At 43.4% G+C, this 21,976-nt stretch overlaps 1 protein-coding gene across 1 annotated transcript; it reads right to left on the bottom strand.

Moving 5' to 3' along the window:
• Positions 1-318: 318 nt before the first annotated feature.
• pdik1l (PDLIM1 interacting kinase 1 like) lies at positions 319-16,610 on the bottom strand. Its single transcript, XM_080863765.1, has 3 exons — positions 16,449-16,610; positions 11,736-12,031; positions 319-3,601 (listed from the first exon to the last, which is right to left on the bottom strand). The coding sequence occupies exons 2-3, from the start codon at positions 12,018-12,020 to the stop codon at positions 2,861-2,863; spliced, it is 1,026 nt and encodes a 341-aa protein (XP_080719891.1). The 5' UTR covers positions 12,021-12,031; positions 16,449-16,610; the 3' UTR covers positions 319-2,860.
• Between the last annotated feature and the right edge of the window lie 5,366 nt (positions 16,611-21,976).

Raw genomic sequence — 21,976 nt, forward strand, 5'->3', positions numbered from 1 at the left:
TGTTGTATTTCAGCTTTTGCTTACACAAAACCACAAACAACAGGCCAATGACGTACATACATTATCACTAGCACACCAACTGTATTAACCTGTAAGTATATCACATCTTTTCAATGATTGAAGGAAAGCAGTGCTGAATCAAGAGCTGAAGGAAAACTGAAGTCATCACAGCAAATTTACATGTCAAACCAATCCAGCTCTTGAAAACAGAGCACACTCAGTCACATGTACATAAACCTGTACAGTATTTACACATGTGCAAAGGAAATGAACATCAAAAATCAAAGGTGAGTAACCCAGACCAAGCATTAGTTTGGCAAACGCCTCTGTCGACCAGAAACGACTCCCTAAACATCCACATATGAGAGATTTGAGTCCCAACGCAAGCAAAGGAAACGTCGTCCGAGTATTGTAATACTGATTTCTGTGGTATTGCTGGTTGTACCAAAAGCGCTGCAGGCTCACGAGACGCTGTGCATCTCAACCACATACTCTGCCAATGAGGTGTTTGAGTGCAATATCAGTGAGGTCACTCTAGTGTCAAAATGACGGCAAGGCCGATGTCATCCGCACGATGCCAGTGAATAAAGCTATCAGAGCTAAAAGCATGGGGGAAATGAATGAGGGGGGGGTCTGCCACAGTTACAGAGCTGTGAGCTAACAAAGACATTGTATGTTTGTGAGTTTTCACTGTTTTCATTTAAAATGTGTCAAAGTACACACATTATGTATAACCTGAAAGGCAAAAGGGTCCCAGGCATGATCCTGTGCCAAGCGCTGCAGCTTAATAGGCTTAGAATTAGCCTGTCAGGAGCATGAAGAGCAGGATTACTGTAAGAGCCAGAGGAAAGGAGGCAGTGACACAGTGAGAGCAGATCAGGTTAAACACATACAAAACACAAGAGCTTTACACGTCAACGAAAACAGAGAAGATCCTCTGGAGGATGGCGAGTGCTGATGCTCTTCCTCTCGCCTTTCCTGAAGATGAGCTGCAGCGTGCATAACTAACAACAGCCTGGAAAACAAATACCTGCGTGGTTATCAGCCTGCAGCACACACTGCAGGAGGTCGTCACGAACCGTGTTAACTGTAAGTGCTTTGCTCCACTCGTCCCTTTTACACATCAGGTGTGAACATGTGTGAATACTTGTGTCAGCACTCTTAAACAGTCTAACTGGACATTATTGGTTTTTCTACCCAACACTGAGTCTGACTGCACCACAGCTCAGATTCCTGTCTTTGTGAAGGATCATTCGGATTTATTATTCCATTATTCCTACTGGGTGTGATGCACGCTGAACAATGATCATATTAAAGTAAGAACAACAGTAATCGCTCTCATTAGTGGTGTCCCAATAATCCAACTCCTTAATCACAAAGTCGCCTTTATGAGGGTAAAACTCGAGGCCAGAGCCTCTATGATTACAGGCTGGAACAGATCAGGGCTTCGCCTGTGACAACTATTTAATAAAGAAGCACTAAGGGGATTTCCCAACTCTCTGAGATTGAAAACATTTGTATCACGGTGTTATTTCATGGTGGTTTTAAGGTGTATCACATTCATATTAAACTTCAGCTACAAGACTTATACAAGCGTGTTTTGGTGATGCATCTACCTGACTTTGGTCGGCTTTAGCAGCCTGCAGTGCTGCACCTGCTGACATAATTAGGAGTCGACACCAGAGGCCACAAACTGGTCAGCAGTCGAGCCTAACTGGACTGTTTTCAGCTGGCCACCTATGACCAGTAACCAGCTGGTAAACCTCAGATATACGTGATTCTCTGCTGACCATCTCGTGCCTCATGTTGCAAGGATATTAAACATATTAAATACAGCGTCTTACTCCGTCTTGTCCTTTTCTGCAGCAGTCTTTCTTATCTGACTGAAGTCATGTAAAGATGCCCTGAAATGACAGAATTCAGTCTAAAGGGGCTTCGGTGCAAACCACAGACTGGAACAAACATGTAATAAACCTGAATGATCCTTTGTCTGCCTCACTGACTGGATGACGTGCTCAGGGCTAAAAGTATTTCTGTGTTTAAGGCTCTATGTTAATAACAGGGACCGCTCTCCATCATTATACATTCTGATCATGCGGCCAGGGGTGTGTCTGCGACTGGCCAGCCTATCTTACAGTCTGCAAAGGGGAGAAACCCCCAACCACGAGCCCCTGCTGGCTGGACACTTGCTGATAAAGAAAAAAAAGTCCCCCACCCATGTTACTAATATGTAAGCACCAAAGTTTTTATTTTCCCCCTCACACGACCAAGGAGCAGAACGTCCCTCGACAGCGAGCTTTTGTCTTCAAACACCATCGAGCTGTACACCATTAATACCTGAGCATTCAGGGCATGTTTGTATTTGAGTCCAATCTTCATGTAAATTGTAAAACCCACAAACAACTTTGCAGCAACACGCAGCACGATGAGGTGGCTGGATGCAGTGTCGGCCCTTTGGGTGAATGTGAGCACAAGAAATCACAGGATCATGTCTCATATTGCATTTAGTAACACTTAGCACCGAGGTTTGGGTGGCATTTGAAGACAAAGGCTCTGACTGTCTTTTCTACCTGAAAGCAGGAGTTTCTAGGGTCACGCTGCTCTTCCGTCATGCTTCAGATGAAATGAAGTGGAAGCTGTGATTAGCCTGAGACTAGGCTGCAGTTTGGAGCAGCAGATGTGACACCTCCCCCCTTCAATATAAAGTCGTAGACCGTGGGTGCTTTGAACAGTGGCTAAAGGATAATCAATATTACAACCAATGACTGTTGCCCATTATGTGACCGTCGTTGTTAACAGCAGCTGATGAGATGTTTGCGTGTGCTTTGCGGCCGAGTTTGCGGTGACGTTTGCTCGTCAATCACGTGTCCCAGTCGAGCTCTCTGCACGCGATGCGGACCAGTCTGAGCTCCAGTTCAAAGGCGTCGGGCCGCTCCTGAGGGTTGGCCGACAGCATCTCCCTGATCAGCTGCTTCATGTGGCTGTTCATGCTCTTTTTCCGGGCAGGGATCAGCAGCTCCATCTTTGGGTTTTCTAACAGGGCCTCTCCCAGCGGCACAATCTCCGAGCCCTGCTGCACGTAGCTCCCCAGCAGCTCCTTCTGAGTCTCCACATCCACAAAGGTGATGCGCTCCACCATAGCCCAGATAATCACCCCCAGGGCGAAGATATCTGCCTTGGCTGTGTAATGGCCCTCCCAGACCTCCGGGGCCATGTAGAAGTCCGTCCCACAAGCCGTGGATAGGAAGCACTTGTTGACGCTGGCCGGCTCCTCGGGGTTGAGCCCGGATGTAGAGCAGACCTTGCTCAGGCCAAAGTCAGCCACTTTGAGGGTGGGCTCGGACGAGCCGGCTGGCGTGCAGGCCTGGGAGATGAGGATGTTGTCTGGTTTGAGGTCACGGTGTATGATCTGATTACGGTGCAGGAAAGCCAGGGCGCTGCCCAGCTGCAGCATGAAGCTGGTGTTGGTCTTGCGGCTAGGTTTGCGAGACAGCAAGTAGGCATTCATGTCGCCGCCGTCGCAGAAGTCCATAACAAACCACAAATAGTAGGCACAGCAAGGGTCAAAGGTGATCTCGCCCTTCAAAGACGTCTCCACGAGCTGCAGAAGAAACACAGAAGATGAAAAGTGCGTGCACATAAGCAGTGCTGGCATTTTCCATGTAACGATTGTGACATACGGCCTAGATCAACACATTTATGGCGTGTCTCAACATAGATGCTCTTTCTGGTGGCAGATGGCTGCACAACATTTAGGAAACAGCAGTTTATAATTGATGCCCAATGCTGGTAGTGTAGAGCCATTAGACTATTACAGCACACATCCCTACTATACACCAGTCCTCATTTAATCATTAGTAATTATTCAAGTCCGACTCCCTCTCACAACATTGTAGCATGTTTATCTTAAAACATAAATCGTCACAGGGGACTGTTGTCAGCCCGACGCTTTGAACTGAGCTAAACTGTGACTGGCTCTATGAAAGCACATTCGGCCAGTTTCCTCGTCTGGAGCATTTGGATGGTTTTTTGTTGTTGTTTTGATCTTTTTTTTTTTGTAACTCTGATGCGTTACAAAAAAAACCCCAATTAATTCAAACAAATTTGCACTTCACAATACAAGAAAAAAAAGGATACTCCTAACTACTTTGAATGGAACTTGCTGCAGGAATTCTGGCGAGCTGTTGTTGGAAACTCACTCTTTGACCAGTCGATGGTTTATCCTGATAATTTACCAAAAGCTGTGATCAGGCTGAGGAGCAGAGGAACTGATTGTTCAGCATCCTGCAAGAATGTCGCAAAATGTGATAGAATCATCAGGTCCTGCTGTTTTGCCATCAGGGAATGATTGTATAGCCTGGATAACCTCCTGAAGAGTAAACTCAAGATAATCCCAGTCGGAGTTCCTCAGTTTAGGCAATGGGAGAGAATCGAAGAAGCCATTAAGATCAGATTGTAACATATTATGCGTAAGAGAACATAACTCACTACAGAGCTCGCTGAAGCGACGGTTTATATCAAGTGGGTTAGTTAGCAGAGTTTTGGATTTGATGCTGTGTATTGCTCTTGCTATGCTGTCGTGATAGCAACATACCAGGTTTATCCCCAAACTCAAAATGCTTTTGTCACAATTTCCAAAGTAGATTACTGACTAGGCCACTCGTTATGTCATTATATTCGTATTTTAATTTCACTATCTCATTATAACACACAGGAGATGCAGAGACTTGATACGATCCAGGTCAGGAGGAACACTGTTGATTTCTCTCTTTCTTTTTTAAGAGCTGATGTGTAAGAGATTATTTCGCCCCTCAAAACAGTTTTCAGTGCGTCCCATGAAGTCGAATCGGATACCTCACCATTATCGTTTACTTCTATGTAATTCTTCAATTTGCAGGTTATATTCTTAACAAAAATGTCATCCTTAAGAAGGTTAGTGTTAAGTCGCCAAGAGTAAACCTGTTTGGAAGTCCATCGCTTCTGCTTATCCTTTTTTTTTCAGGGTTGCGGGGGGGGCGCTGGAGCCTATCCCAGCTGTCATAGGGCGAGAGGCGGGGTCCACCCGGGACAGGTCTGTCGCAGGGCCAACACACAGGGACAGACAACCATTCACACTCACAGTCACTCCTGCATTCACACCTATCCCCACTGTTTTGGAAGTGAAAGATTTAATGATATTGTTAAGGGACTACGGTCAGATATTAATATATTATGATACTTGGAGTTGGCGACTTGAGAAATGAGACGTGAGCTCAGCAGAAAATGGTCGATCCTGGTATAAGATTTATGAACATGTGAGCAGAACGAGTTCTCTCTACCTGTAGGACGTTGAATCCTCCAAATATCTACCATGTCCCTGGTTTTAAGAAGATTGTTTAAACGTTTTGAAGAAGCTGTTTCTGACACTAATTGTGTAGATGATCCATCTAGGAAGGGGTCAGGATAACCGTTAAGATCTCCAGCCACTATTATATTAGGATCATTATCTGGGAGCAGATCAAAAATTCTCTTAAAGAAACTCTGTTCATCTGCGTTTGGGCCATATATATATATTTAGGGGTATTAATGGGTGAGAATATCTACCTAGGGGATCGGTAACCACAGAAGTCATCTGGAATGGGACGTTCTTCCCAAATAGTACCGCGACACCACACGTGTGAGGTGAATGGTGACTGATATATCTGAGATACCCAGTTGCACTTTAATCTATGTTGTGTATCTTTGTGTAGCAATGTAACACAATGCTACCTTATATCGCTTCCCAGCTACACAAAGCTCAGACTCTACACGCCTCAGTTAGCATAGTAAACTTTTACGTTTGGGAGAGTTACCAGGAGAAGCCTCAAAGTTTGCATTCGAGCAAACCACAAGATTTCTGAAAGAGCCCTGGGGGAGATATTTGGCCATAACATCATATTTTATGAAAACCAAACACAGCACATCAGCACAAACATCTCCTAGCAGCTGTCAAGCATGGCTGTGGAAGGGTGACTGTATGGGCCGTGGGCACCTGGCAGGCATCGCGTGAACAACCAACTCCTCTGTATTCTGCACTGAGGCTTCTGTCTGCGAGCTAAAGCTGGGGAACATTTCTGCAGCAGGACAATGATCTCAAACACAAATCAACAACAGAAGAGCCTAACAAAGAAAATAATCAGGTGTTGCAGTGGCCTAATCCAAGTCCCGACTGCATGGAGTCTGTTCCCTGATTTTCTTTCCCCAACAGTTCAAAAGCACCAAGAGGTTTACTGGAGGTCCTGGAGGCAGCCACCCTTTTTCTTTTTTAAATCAGGCCACTGAAGTTTGTGCAATGTCATTTGTCCCAATACTTATAACAGCTCTTGAAATCACAACTGAAATGCTTTAACCTCCTAGGACCTGGGTCCACATATGTGGACATCACATTTTGGGTTATTTAGACCAAAATACTCAATTTTGCTCTACAGGGGCCTGATATGTACTCACGGGGACGTTATACTGCTACTGTTCTACTGAAATTTTAAACTAATATCCTCATGTGGCTCTCATTCTTCTTAGAAACAAAAATCAGGTAAAAAAATAAAATAAAATCTGGTAATTCTTTGTTTTTACATTCATCGGGACCCAATCGGGCCAAATATCAAAGAGAAATTAAAATGCTGCTGTGGAAGAGCTCAGGTTAAATGTGCTGCTGAAAATCATCTAAATCAGCATAAAAACAGTAGCAGAAACTTGTTTTAACCCTTGTGTGGTGTTCGTATTTTTGTTACTCAGCCGGTGTTCATGGGTCTGGTGGACCCGCTAGAGTTTTGGCTTTCCAAATTAACACTATCAAACAATTTTATGTTAAATTACTCAACAGATGTTTACTTCATCCCAATTACAAGACATATGAACAGCAAACATGGTTAATTTTTTCCCTTTACCTTTGTTAGATCACATTTATGAATTAATGTGCTTCTCGTTTTTCTTTTATATAAAATGTTATAAATAAATCAGTTATAATCAAGTGGAGTGAGTGGAAAGACACAACACATTTACACGTGAAAAAATAATTAATTGTTTAATTTTTCTTTTGACAAAAACTGAACACGGGTCTCACAGACCCGAACACCATACAAGGGTTAAACAGATGGTTGTCAGAGGATTCACCACCCAAACACATACTGCAAATTATCCCACAAGTGGTGTGGTCAGATACTCCCACCCATTATCACTCACTGTACTGTAAGCATGTACTGGAATATTACAACTAAAAAAGGAGAGCTGGAATAAAAGGATTCTGGGAAAGTTTCCAGTGCTAGCACTGCAAAAGGTGAATGAACGGCTTCAAAACAGCCCTGTGAGCTGCTCAGAGGCAGTAATCAGGCGTGTGGAGAGCTCCTGAAGCTGCTCCAACATTCATACTGCGCAGCCAATGCACGGCAGGCAGCAGCACACATGACTCCAGTCTCACCTCGCCAACAAACACAAAGCTGCCCACTGACGACCCACTGAATCAGTGCGGTTATCGGTCGGATTCAGGTCGTCATAAATCAATCAACATAAAGTATAATAAACAGAACAAAATGTATTGTGTAATTGTGTTAGTCTGCTGTTTCCCACAAATACAACTTTTAAACAATGTTGTTAATGTTTAATTTGTTCTCATCTTTAGATTTTTGTGATTTCTTTTTCCTTGATATTATTATAACGTTTTAAATCTTAGTGTTGTGTCAGCGGCGATGTTGGAGGCAGGAGGACGACACCACAGAGAAGCTTTATGGCTGTAAAACAGGAGAACACACTGAGAGCGCCAAACAGGATGTTAGGGGCAGCGTGAGACGGGGGCACATGATCAGCTGTTGTGACCTCTCAAGGGAGCAGCTGAAAGAAGAAGATGATGATGATGATGTTCCACCCTGGCAGATTTATTAGTAGCTCTACATTTCACTAATCACTGCATCACAGCTGAACGATGTGTTATCATCACGATGCCCGAGGCTCTAACCTGTGCATCCTGCCTTTAACCAACTTCAGCACATGTTTGAAAACTAAAGGTTTCTGAAGTGCTGCACTAAGTGCCGGAGATTATATTTGAGAAATAATTCACTGGCTACAGTTCAAGCACATTATTGATTATTGATCTAAAACAGGTTCTGCTTTCAAACACTGTTATCACTTTAGCATGAAGTTATAAAGAACTGCTAAACCTCCATAAAGCTTCATATAATATTGCCCAGCATGGTGATAAACAATCACAAAGGGTCTTTTAAATTCATCAAAGCAAACTGAAGGCAAAATCAGGCACACTGCATGTTAACAGGCTGCACACGCTAACAACATGAAACTGTCGGCTCCACGCAGCAGCAGCAACTACAGAGTCTGAGTCTAAAAAGCCAACACGTGGATAAATCAATGACAGCACCGAGCTTCCCTCTGACTCAGGAATAAATGGGAGTCAAAAATAATAAACATTTAACTATCAGATCAGATCATTTAACTAAATTTTTACAAGTGCCTTTGTGTAAGTCACAATCTACAGTTTATAAATGGATAAGCTCATTCAGTCAACATCGAAGCATTGAAGCATTAGAAATAATTTCCCCAGGGATCAATAAAGTATTCTGATTAATCAGACTCTGCATCAGCATTAATGTTGTCAGGTGTAAACTGTACGTCTGACTGTCACCGTAGCACACTGGAGGGTTTGTGTTCTCCTATCACCTCAGATGCTGTCATGTTCTTATCTGGTTGGAGAGCCTTTTTGTCCAGTACCTGACAAACTGGTTTTTCCTCCCAAGTCCTGCTTCTTAAAGAATCACAACCTGCAGGACGCTAAGGCAGGAAGTCACCTGCTGGGCAACAGTGTGACGAATGCATCTATAAATAAAGACAATCACATGAATGAATCGTGTGTTTTGGTCACATCAAGTATCACATCTGAACTTGTATTACTTCTTTGATCAATGTGTGTTTAACTGGCTGAGGGGACAAGATGAGTTTGGCATGAGCCAACGGGAGATTTCAGTTTCACTTCTGCAGGATCGCTCCGAGCACGATTCCTTTTTCTGTAACCCCGAGGTCAGCACAGGAACTAATGTGAAGTTAAAAACAAGCAGAAGCCATTAGCAGAGCGGTGCTCTGTAAAAGCATTTACATGCACACAGTGACATCTGTCAAACAGAAAATACTGGAAGTCTGAGATTAGCACTTCCTGTTTATCATTTACACGAGCTGTGTTCAAATAGCCGAGTAGGTCGCTTGCTCACTACATCAGCAGGCAGACTCTACCTGCACACGCTGCTTTCACAGGACTCTTTGCCTCGTGGTTTCACAGCTGCTAGACCCACCGTTACAGCAGCATTTCCTGCATTTATCAGTCTGTCACGTCACTGTGGAGGAATTTTGCCCCATTTTTCTTTATAACATTGTTTAAGTTCATTGAGGTTTCTGGACATTTGTTTATCTGCAGCTTTCTGCAGGTCCTACCACAGTAACGGAGCCAGTCGGCGGTCACATGTTGACGTGTGGACACGGACACACCTTTATTTGTTCATTTCTTGTAGTTTGTGTTTACAGTCACACTCCTGTTGTGTGGCCCAGTTTAAGCCAAAGTTAAGCTCAGGATCAGTAACATGTTTAAACAAAACTAGCATCCTGACAACTGACCTCCAGGACACTCTGCTGTACAGAGGAGTGCACGGCAGCTCACTGACTGCAAGAAGCTCAGACTGCAGAGCAAGCCTAAGTCATCATCCTCTATTACGATAGGTCGGTTTGTCCTGATATGCTGTTTGGTTTGGGCCAATCGTGGCACTACTATAGGAAATAATCTCTTGTGTGTCAAGAGGACTTTGACCTTCATATGTGCGTGTGACGTTCTTTGCCTGTAATATCACCGACCACCATGTGTAAACTGGTAGATCATATATCTAAAGGCCTTCTCAAATGGACGCACAATGTAGTCTTTCACAACAACTGTATAGTTTCACTGGACGAATTCGCAGCATTTTCAAACCCAGCTCAATTTTTTGGATCCCAATAAACAATCCGACCAATCAGGTCACTTGATTTGGCAACAAGTGCGCTCACAGCTCAAGCCGCACACCTGTACTGAACAGACATCGGCATGGAAATAGTCAAACAGCACACAGGTAAACTTTGCTGCGGCTCACTGGGCCCTGTGAAGTGATTTCTCTGCCTCCTCAGCTGTGGTTCAAACTGACCCACTGACATCCTGTAATATGTATGAAAGCGACCGTGACACAGCTTCAGCTCCAGGATCAAACCACGATATTCTCCCTGCTGCTGCGTCCTCGTGAGAACAGTAGGAGCCGTAATCACAGGTTCTTATTTAGGAACATCAGCACCAGCTCACCGTTGCTTTTATTTTTGTTCCACAGTCCATTTTTATGTAAAGAAATAACACAACAGGTGGAGAACAAGGAGCAGCTCTGACAAACTCACTGCAATGAACAGAATTACAAGAGCACAGTTTCTCTGCTGGGTTAGCTGTGTAGAGAAATACCCACAGAACAATCAGAACATCTGTTACAAACCAAGCTGTGTTTGACTCGTTTTAACTTGTGAATTCTCACATTTTGATCTGATATTATTACTACTGTTTGTTAAAATGACTGTTTTAGGACTAAAACAGTCATTTTCTTTACCTTATACAGTGAAGCAGTTATAAAAAGTGAACACAAACACAGACGAACTACACCCATCGTTAGGGATGGGTATCGAAACCCGGTTCTTGCTGAGAACCGGTTCCCACTGTTTCAGTTCCTTGGAAGTGTTTGCCATTTTTGCAAACGATTCCCTTATCGATTCCAGTCGCCCCGAATGACGTCCCCACGTTGCGGAGCGTCATTTACCTGGCAGGAAACACGGCGGCTCAAACGCTGAAAAGTTTGGTTACACTTTACGAGAACGGATGACAACAGGGCAACTTGCAATACTTGCAAAGTAGAGATTTCATTTAAGGGAGGAAACACTACGAACATGCAAAAGCATTTGCTCACAAAACACGCGATGACCTTAAATGAATGTCGTGTTTTTAATTCCGTGAATCTCAGCCCAGCAGCAGTGGTAACGTTTGCACGTCCTCTCCCGTTAATGCGGCAGGTAAATAATCAACTAACAGTGCATATATGATCTGCCTTATTACAAACCTGCCATTACTGTGCACTTAGGTGGCCATGATGAGACAGAGTGTGGCTCAGATGCTGGCAGTTCTCGCTGCAGTCTGCCGGTAGCGTCTCCTTTCAGGCCAGGATAGACGAACGTCACCGAGCAGTGACTCAGTTTGTGGTCAAAGGCTTGCACCCGTTTGCCACAGCAGATGATTTTCAGTAAGTGAATGTGTTTAATTGTAGGCAGGGACATTACTGGATATTCATGTGTAATTGCTACAGAATAATTTATGTTATACTTTGTTATTGCTACAGGAGAATATTTATTTTATTATTTTACATTTACAATGTTTTTCCTGGGGACCCTGTGACACCCCATTGAAGAGCCGTAGGCTGGATCTCTTAAGATCTCAGTGTTGGGTTTGTAAGGCCATGTTACTCCTAAATTTGTCTCTTGTTCAAAGAGAAGATATAAAACAAAGTTCTGAGCTAATCGACCTTAGTGTTCTCCTTTTTAAAAAATAATCGATAAAGAATCGAATCGTTAAACAGAATCGAAAATGGAATCGGAATCGTGAAAATCTTATCAATACCCATCCCTAGTGATCGTGACTGATCCCATGGGTCATGTGTTCTCACCTCAAGGTAGAGCGGCGAACTGGAGCCGTGGTTCATCCTCTGGGCTAGCTGGTCCCGCTGCAGGATACACTCCTCCAGGTGGATGACATTCGGGTGCTGGCTTTGGATGCTGCTGAGGGCCCAGAATTCCCGAAGGGCCAGTTCGACATTTTCTGGAGAGTGGCAGCGAATCTTCTTCACCGCCACCCTTGCCCCTGTACGCTTCACTACTGCCTCATAGACCACACCGTAACTGCCACGCCCCACCTCCTGGATGAGTTCGTACTTCGGCTGGCTGCTTACCATCCTAGTCCTCACTGTGGAGACATATTGTGAGAGTTAAGCTCGCCCTCTGCACTCTGTTGACATGCTAGCATGCTAGTATGATCCCATGGAGTGTATAACGCATGGACGCAGCCACCCAATGCAAACTCATTAGCTAACAACTTGTCAACTGCAAATCATTAGCCAAAGACAACCCCACAGGTAATGCTCCTTTCTGATACTCGAATACCCACAAATACAAAGCAGGCTTATTGATTCCAGTGACTGAGCCCATGATTCATAGACTTTGATAGGACCACAAGTCTTTTTGCAACCACAGGTATTATTGTCTCCTGGTGGAAAATCATTTCGCCTATCCAGGGTTGCTTCACTGTGACTCCAAAGCTACGTCCGTCTGCATCCACCCAGTGAAAACTCATAAAGAATCGCATATAAAAAGTACAAGCTGCTCCCTTACTTAGCCAGAAAGACTGGACACACTGGAGAAGCCATTTTTCAGGATCTATGTCAGACGTACGAATTTCCCTTTGAGATCAATAAAGTTACTCTTGCTCTTGTAAGGGGCTGCCACAGCAGATGGTAAATATGTTTACTGTGGGTGCTCTTCCTGCCACAAAGCTCCCAGAGAGCTGTGCCTCCTGCTCTCATTCACCTAACACGCAAACGTTGGGTGAATGAGTTAACACAACAAACTCTGTGACAAATAAAGACCTAAACAGTTGTCAGGTGCCTCTCCTCTGAGTCTCTTTGCCCACAGTTCAACTTCACACTCTTTACCAGCAGAGTCGTGTTTCTGCTCTGCAGCCTCTCTGAGGTCACCAAACCAGTTCTGTGTCTGTCCGTCTGCTGTGACTTTGCAACACCAGCGTAATGATTTAAGACTTTATCCCAAAACATGAAAAACAATTTGGCTCACTAAAGTAAAAACAATGGAGGAATCCAAACGCTGTTTGGAATCAAAGAACAGCAGCAATGACAAACACTGTGGGTGAGTAACATGTCCACAGTCCACAGTGAAATATTCAGGACACAGAAACATTCTTGAAAGCAACAGTTTGGAGATTACATGTTTAAACTGTTTAGACCACAGCTCGTGATAGTTGGTCCACATTTCTCCTCACTGCTCATATTAACATCTGTGTGCTCCTGAACAGTGCTGAAGCCAGCTGAGATCACACTGTGTTCCTGGGAAGTGTGAAGCCTGGATCCTACTCGGCTGAGACAAAGACACTGACAGCCGGAGACGTCACAGCCAGGCTGCATGCGGGACATGCATACTTGCATACTTGGTGCACTGCAATTTACATTTCTGTGGATGAATCCACAAGGTCACAAAAAACATCAGGCGCACGACCAGCACAGACCTGTGTGATGATGTCGCTCTGACCCGAGCACAGCAGGCTGTAGAACTGACAGCACAATTACCTTCATATAGACCGTCAACTAGGGCTACCACAAACGATTATTTTGATAGTCGACTAGTCACCGATTATTTTTGCGATTAGTCGACTAATCAGATCATCATCCATTGGACGTACAGGTACAGCTTATTGCACCAGCAGCATCTGCTCTTATATAACTATCATTAGCTTACAGCTTTAAGTGTTTAAGGTCTGTGCTAACTAAAAATAAAGACAAGATGATAGTTTATTAAATTTTAATGAAATCTGCAGATTGTTTCGGTGAAGTTTAATAAACTCCTTGCTATCTAAAATATAACAGGACACTGGAGTATATTCTGGAGCATCTCACACTTCTGATAATCAGCTGTCTGCTTGAAGTTTATTCAGCTGTGTAAAAACTATAACTTTAATCTCAGACAAACTGATTTACTCAGGAACAAATAAAATACTAAAAAAAAAGCCAAACAACAACATTTTAAGTTATCTAAGTGACTCATATATCATGTTTAACCTGAGTAGCGAAAGACGGCGGTGGGTTTGAAAACAATTTGCCGGGAGTCCAGTGTTCTCACGGCGCTAGTGACCTAGCCCCCGGCTCGCTAACGAGCTAGTGGGTAACAGACGCCTCCGAAAACGTCGGAGCGCTTTTGAAAATATGTGGTGTCTTGATAAACTGAGCAGATATTTGAGGTTTACACAGCTACATTCTCGCCTGAAAATATGTTAAACGTTTATTTTGTGACCCAGAAAGAATAATAAGAGTAACATTAAAACTAACTAGCTGCCGCCATTGTTGGAAACTGAGCTGGGCCGCGCTATGAATTCTGGGACACAGCTGCTTCTTCTTCTTCTTCTTCGGGGTTTAGCGGTAGCTGACATCCTTGTACATGCAGTGCTGCCATCTTCTGTTTCAGTCCGTTATTACACTCTTAAATCCTGCCACTTATTCCTGCGTCTTTTGTGATCGTACAAAGCTTCAAACGACGCGTCGACTATTAAATCAGTCGTCGACGATTTTGATAGTCGACGTAATCGTGACTAGTCGACAAATCGTGGCAGCCCTACAGTCAACCAAACCATCATTTTCTGCAGTTTTCTTAGTTTAGCTGCAACAACCATTCACAGTTCAGCTTCTTAACAAAAGGCCTGGCAGACAGTTCAGGTAGAAACCAAGTATCTACGAATCACCAACTAAGCGAACGTTCATGTGACTGAGCCGTGACGGGACAGCAGAGGAAACGCTCCCTACGAGAAGCTCCCACACAGAGCCTTCCTGTCACTTACACCTGTACAACATTATAACACTGCTCATATTTTTCAAGAAGACGTGACCTGAGATTGCACTGATGAGCTATCAATACTTCTTTTTCCCTTCATTTTTATTAATCATACTATACTTCTGATTATTGTTACTTTATAACTCAGTGGCATAGAACAGACAGCTGAATGCTGGACAGGACTAAAAACAGGGACAGATTACAATCAATGTAACTACACAGTTATTAGAACGGCAAAAATAAAGATTACAGATATAATGTAATTGGGTGACAACTGTAAGCTGTCAACAAAGTAAATAAATACTACTTAATAACTGTTTACCCAGTGAGCTGTAAAACAGTGACAGAGGCGCCTGCAGACATTACTTTTTCTTGTTGAGTAAGTGATGCAACAAAGAGTCCTACTGTGTCTCAGCAACAAGGCAGCAAATAAAAATTTAGGATATAACAACATGTTATTGTTATTATTATTAATATTATTATTAATACCACCATAGTAATATGGCTTAAGCGCAGCCTGTTACACACCAATGCATGTAAGATAAGTGGAGAAGTGAAAGATAAGTGCCCCCGCCCCTTCCTTTCTCCTGTTATTAAAAAAAGCAGTTTTAACTTTCAATTAATAACAAACACAGGAGGAAACCTGTATAGTATTCAGTTTGTAGCATACCCCTCTGCTGCTCCATTGTGTAAACAGGATTCAACACCATGTACAACTATTGTGTTAACGTGACACCACTACAGGGTTACATCACCTTGCACAGGAGCTGGGTCGTAATCAGATTAGAAAGTACTTTTTTAAGTATATATTTAAGATAAGAAAACTAAGCACAGGCAACATGGACTGCAAACCATCCTTCTCAGTTGGTTTTTCTATACACCAACTGACAAGGATTTTAAAAAATAAATCCATAGTATTTGATGATTTGGGCTATTGGAATACTGTTTCAGCAATACTCGATAAGTAAAACTCACCAGTGTACAAAGTCACTTGGTCACATGTCAATAATAGCTCAGTTATAACCATTTCTTCTTATTATGAAGCCAACTTATGTTAGCGTTGTTTCACTTGATGGGCTGTTGCTCTTTCGACTTGGAGCACAACACAACTTAGCACTGTAACAACTCTGCCTGTTATCCTGGGAATGGCCGCTATTAAACACCTGTCTATATCCCAATATTCACTGGACTAATCAGAAAACTTCATTCTAAAGGAAGGTGACAGTGACAGGTTCGGAACTGATGGATGTCTCCCAAAAGTCGGCAGCGAAAGGCTGACTCCCGGACGGAAGGAGCGGTAGCCAGCGTGCTAAGGGGCTGATTACAAATCCACTTGACTGATTGGCTAAGAGGCTAACAGCTATCCGGCCTGCCTACTGTCAGCTAACGATGTTGTTGCTCAGCTAACGTTAGCTAATCACGTTAACCTGAGCTAACAATGAGTCCATATATCTTCAGCACAACTGACACGTACGGTGGTACCGAGCATCTAGCTAGGACAAGTCCATGCCTCTTTAACGGTACCAGCACCGGGGCACAGAGGGGGCAGCGTGATAAGCACAGGGTATTGACAGTTTATTGTCCTCTGTGTGTGTGTGTGCGTGTGCGCGCGCGCGTGTGTGCGTGCGTGTGTGTGTGTGTGTGTGTCATCAGAAAAAAATCCAGCCTCAAAACACACACACGCGACCCAAGTAGCTACAGCAGACGAGACAATAGTTGATATGTAGAAGAAACAACAGTTGTCGGGCCGCGACTGTTATCAAGCTCACCTTCGAGTCGATTCTCGGGGGTTCATTTGTTGTCTTCTTTACTCTCCCTGGCAGCCATTACCGCCGCGCACGTTCTGCTCGCAGTCAAACCAAGAAGGTTTTGTCAAACACTGGACGTGAGAGCGCGCAGCTGCTATGCAGCACAGCGCGTCAGTGGCGATAGAGCGACGACTTCCGGTCATACCCTTCAAAATAAAATTCCCGTAGATGCTTTTTTATAATGGAGACTCAATAACCAGGAGGTGGAGGAACGTTGACGGGCGAGGGTATGTTTTTCTAAACATGTTTTATGAAAAAAAAAAATTAAGTACATGCAGAGAAATAGCTGATTAGTTCTTCATTAAGTCTTGTTGCATCAAAAAATTCTGCTTTGCTTTATATTCTAAGAGTTGCTTACTTTCTCTGTTTGGTGACTTTTTTAGTCATTTTTGTGTGGATTTTTTATTTGTTTGTTTTGTATTAAACTAAACACTTGTACTTTAGGAATTGAAATTAAATCCTGACTCAAAGATGGCAAAAGGCACGTGTATTTTTAAAATGCAAACTTCCTATTATAGCTAGCACATTTGATTAGCATTATTCAGTCAGTGAAATGAGAACACGTAGTGAACAAAATGCCGTGCACACCTGCAGAAGAGGATTGGGATTTTTTTGCTCAGAATTCTTTAAAAAAAAAGGACTCCCCCACTTTTTTCTATTTCCAGTGGCACTAATCCTCTTCCATACACACCTGTACAAGTTTATGTAATCTAATGTAGTGGACCCGCTATCCAAATATCACCTGTAATTCTTTCTCAAATACAGATACTGATGCTTGGATGATAGACAAACCTATTTGCCTGATTTCAGTAACACGCTCACAGAAAACACACGATGAAAATCCTAAAACGAAACATATGAACAAACCTATACCAGCTGCCCAGTATTCAGTATTCTAGGGTGGACATTGTGCAATTGATATAATTGCTTCATGCGAAGAAAAAGCACTACAGGTGTGATGTTTGCTTTGAGTTTGCTGACGCAGGGCGGTGCTGCAAATATAGAGGTCTCTTTATACATCTAAAGAAAACATATAATAGGGTAAGAGAGGCACTTTGGTACTGCAGGAGGAAGTCGGGAGTGCCAGGGAAGTATGAGGACAGCAAGACAGTAGTAAGGTGTGCAGTGGGAGTGAGAGATGTGTTCAAGGTGGACATGAGATTACAAGGGTCAGTTTTGAGCCCGCCCTTGTTTGCAGTGGTGATGAGCAGGTTGACCGATGAGGTTGGGTATGAAGGGACTATGATGTTTGCAGATGATGCTGTGATCTGAGAGGAGCTGGAAGAGAAGCTGGAGAGGTGGAGGTATGCTCTGGAGACAAGAATAACGAAAGTCAGTAGAAGCCAAATAAAATACATGTGTGAATAAGAGCGGGACAGCTGTGCATGACTGAGGCTTGGCCACCCATAACCCTGTCGCTGGTTCACCACTGTTCCTTACTTGGACCCCTTTGATAGATCCTGAACACTGCAGACTGACAACATCTCACAAGAGCTGCAGTTTTGGAGATGCTTTTGAAGTTGTGTAGCATCACAACTTGGCCTGTCACAAGGATAGAGACACATAACCATTCATGTGCACATTTACATTTACAGTCCATTTAGATTCACTAATTCACCTAACCCATACATGTCTTTGGACTATGGTAGGAAGCCAGAGTATCCGGGGGGAACAATACAAAGTCCATACAAAAAGGCCCCAGTGTGGATCTGAAGCCAGTACTTTCTGAGAGGTGACGGTGGTAAACTCTGCACCACCATGCGCATGCTGCCCATAATAAATAATAAAAATGTAAAATTAGTAAATACTTTAATGTATTAGACATAGACAGAGCAACTCTGGAGGCTGACCAGGTAGCCAGCGACATAGGTGAAGGAACCCTGGAGGCCAGCACTAGAAGACGTGAGGCTTGGCAGGAGATCTGAGGAGACGATTTACTGGAAGAGACCTGCATCGATGGAGAAAGCGAGTCTGCCAGGAGACCAGACAAAACGCCAGCAGCAGTGGAGATGGAATGCATCAGGAAGCCTGGCCGGTGGCTGAGGAGGAAACGGGGACCTCCGGGGGATCGGGAGTTGCTTGGATGGCTGGGAGAAGTTGCTCTCAGAGGGTGTTTTAGTCTTTATTTGTGGCTGTGTTCTTCATGGCAAAATTGTGAGTCAACTCCCTTGGATGGGAAGCAAGCCCTCACATGAATGGTAGCAGGGTGTTTTACTGTTGGCATGATGCAGGACTGATTGTAGCACTCCACCTTCTCCTCTCTGCACAGTCATGTTTCTGGATGCCCCAAACAGAGAAAAGGCCAGTCTGTCCTCCATGTTTTTGTTGCGACTTCTTTGGCCTGCTTGAAAAAAGACCATCCTCCAAAAGCCTTTGCTTCACTGTGCATGCAGATGTCCTCACCCCTGCCTGCTGCATTCCTGACCACGTTCTGCACTGGTAGTGCCCCGATGCTGAAGCTGAATTACCTTTAGCAGACAGTGCTTGCTGGACACGAAAGCCTTCTTCACAACAACTGAACTTCTACTAGCAGCAGTATCGTTTTATGCAAAGCAAGGATGACTGCTCATGTTTCCTTGCAGGTAACTATGGTTAACAAAGGACGGACGATGATTTCAAACACTACCCTCCATTTAAAGCATCCAGTCTGCTATTCTAAGGGCTTGATTACACTCCATTGTGGACACAAACACTGACAGCTGGAGACCCAACAGCCAAGCAGTCTGCTTAAAGTTGGAGGACGCCCAAATGGTCTCCACAGACAAACCAGTGCGGTCAGAAAAACAGGCAAGCATGCAGACACCTGCAGGGACCCTCGCACTAATTGTCTGATGATTAAACTACTGACCAGTTCACAAAGGAAGAACATCTAAACTCTGCGTGATTTCCAGCCATGTTCTTATCAACACTCACCTGCGTTAATGAGAGGATCACTAATGATGTCAGAGTCCATCTGTGGCAGTGGAAATGGGTTTTATAGGAGTATGTTCATTTTCATGGCAAAGATGAAACACATGCACGCATTCGATCACTCGTGATAATATTCTGCTGTACATGCAGATTGCCAGCAAACTTTGTGATAACTTGTGTCGTTCTCAAAACCTTTGACTATGATTGTACTACATTATCAAACGCACCCTGAATTTCAAGGTAGGTTTATTAGGTTTAGTGCAGTTTCATATGGTAGTCTGTGGTAACCTGCTCAACAGCTGAAAATCCCATCTGTGGTATTATTAAATTCCCCCACAAGAGGGCAGAATACTTCCAGCTTTGGCTTTTAGATGAAGTCTCAGTCTGTTTAAGGATTTCTTTGATGGTCACATCTTATCTTGTTGATCATGAAATCATTACAAATTATTACTGTCGCTTTACTCCAAGGATTTAAAAGCACAGATGCCATTTATTCAAATATTTCTCTGTCATTTGACTTTTTGAAACCAGTAACAGATTTTTGAGCAAGAAAGTATGAAAACTTCTTTCTGTTAATAAATAAATAAACAGCATTTTTGCAGCTATAATTTCAGATTTTTATCTCAAAATGCTGATTTACTATGTCAAATTTCTCCAAATATAGTTCATAACTGAGAAAATCACAATTTTGGAATAATAATTCTGACTCATGAACGACAAAAATATTTTTGTCAGTGGTGAAAACAAACTTCCATAACAAAGTGATCAATCATACATCATACCATACGTTATCCATATTCACAGTTACGTGTAATGAAAAAACATCAGTTTTAATGTTTTTCTCTCTTTTTTTTAATGTTCATTTGTGCATTTTTCTCCATGTAGGAGAAAAAGAAATGTCATCTTATGACATGATGGCTGATGTGTGGTCCTGAGCCTGTGGACTGGTTTTGGTTCTGATGATTATTATGTTATGTTTCATTCTTCTTAGGATTTCCTCCTCAGAGTTTGGTTTCTGTTCTGTGTCTCTGTGTCTGTCCCACGGCTCTGTTCTCTCCCTGTTGCCATGTCTGTTGCTTTAGTGTTGAGCTGGTGTCTGTGCATACCTGTTGTATTTCCTGTTTTACTTTGATAGTCCCTGTCCTGTGTGGTTTTGCTTCCCTCTTGTCTCATCAGCTCTGATTTCTCCCAGCTGTGTTTCCCTGATTGCTCCTGTGTGTATTTAAGCCCTGTGTGTTCTCCTGCTTGTTGTTGGTCTGTCTGTGTCATTACTGTGTAGCTTTCTGCATGTGGTCGCTGCATGTCGTGCTCTCAGTTTAGGGTTTTCAGTGTAGCCTATGTTTAGCTCTTGTTTGTGTTTGGTTTTGCCACTCTGTAAATAAAGTTAAGTCCTTCTCTGCACTTCACACGTCGCAGCCGTGACGTCATTATGAAAACATCACCTCGTTCCTATTATGGCTTTGTGTTGCTGATATGACACATTTACTTTTCTATAGAGCAGGGCTGAAAGCCATTAATGAGCAGTTAAAAGTGACCGTCTCTGTCCTTAAAGGCTTTAGCTTAAAAGGTAAAGTGTTGGATAACTAGTTGCCTAGCAGCACTAGTTCTTCTTAACTGTAACAGCTGGAGAGGAAATTAAGGCAAAAACATATCAGAACAACTGTGGGCCGTGAAATCAAAACGACAGCCTAAAATACAAAAGGTATCGTTTGGGTCAACGAGGGGAAGTGACTGATGTGTCCAACACATTCAGCACAACGGAAATAACACAGCAAGCAGTTATTTTGTCCACAGTCACAACAGAATTTAGAATTTGATCAATAAAAACTGAGATGAACACATGACGTCAGTTACATCACGTCCAAGTCGCCACCACGGTCAGTATGAGCTGTGCTTGGATTCATTCAAACACGCTGCGCTCCGGTGTGAAACAAGATTAATGTGTTACTGTGATACAAGTCAAGCTCAAACTCACAAACCTGGTTATTTGACTAAATCACCATGGTAACTTCAAGCCCAGCATAACAGAGAAAGTCAGTAACAACCACAGTGATGTAGTGACTCCTGTGCAGTTTAATCCTCAGGCTGGAACAATGGCAAAACTTCTGCTTGTATGTCCGTGGTCGTGCTTAATAAAGTGTATTTGAATAGCAGCGCCGCGGTCCTCTGATACGTCCCCTGTCCTTGCTTTTCTAACGTTGTCTCCTAGGGCCTTCATGGCCAGCCCCCTGAAGATCGGCTCGTAATCTGGGGAGAGCCACAGCTTCAGTTCAACACTTCTCTCCAGCAGTGAAAGAGCCACTGGCTGCAGCTGATGAAGCTCAAAGTCTGCTAACTACGTCTCCTGGTGGCATCAAAAAACCAAAACTGAAATATTAACCAGGGAAATCAGCAGCTGGGGAACACGAGGCACATGAACAGAATCACAATAACAACACACGGGTGACGTAAAACTACATGCAATAAAGAAAAAAGACAGAATTACCAAAATAAAACGGGGGAAATAATGTGAGAGGTGAAACCTCGGTCTAATTACTGGGTTGAAAGCACAGCTGCAGGTAACCGAAGCCTCTTTATGT

The sequence above is a fragment of the Rhamphochromis sp. 'chilingali' genome, assembly GCF_963969265.1.
Source record: "Rhamphochromis sp. 'chilingali' genome assembly, chromosome: 17".
NCBI classification, from domain to species: Eukaryota; Metazoa; Chordata; class Actinopteri; order Cichliformes; family Cichlidae; genus Rhamphochromis; species Rhamphochromis sp. 'chilingali'.

Excerpts from the sequence above, each read along its gene's own strand:
- pdik1l (XM_080863765.1), bottom strand. The coding sequence starts at position 12,020 with ATGGTAAGCAGCCAGCCGAAGTACGAACTCATCCAGGAGGTGGGGCGT. Across the intron at positions 3,602-11,735 it reads GTTCGCCGCTCTACCTTGAG|CTCGTGGAGACGTCTTTGAA; the intron begins GTGAGAACACAT and ends TTTCTTCTGCAG.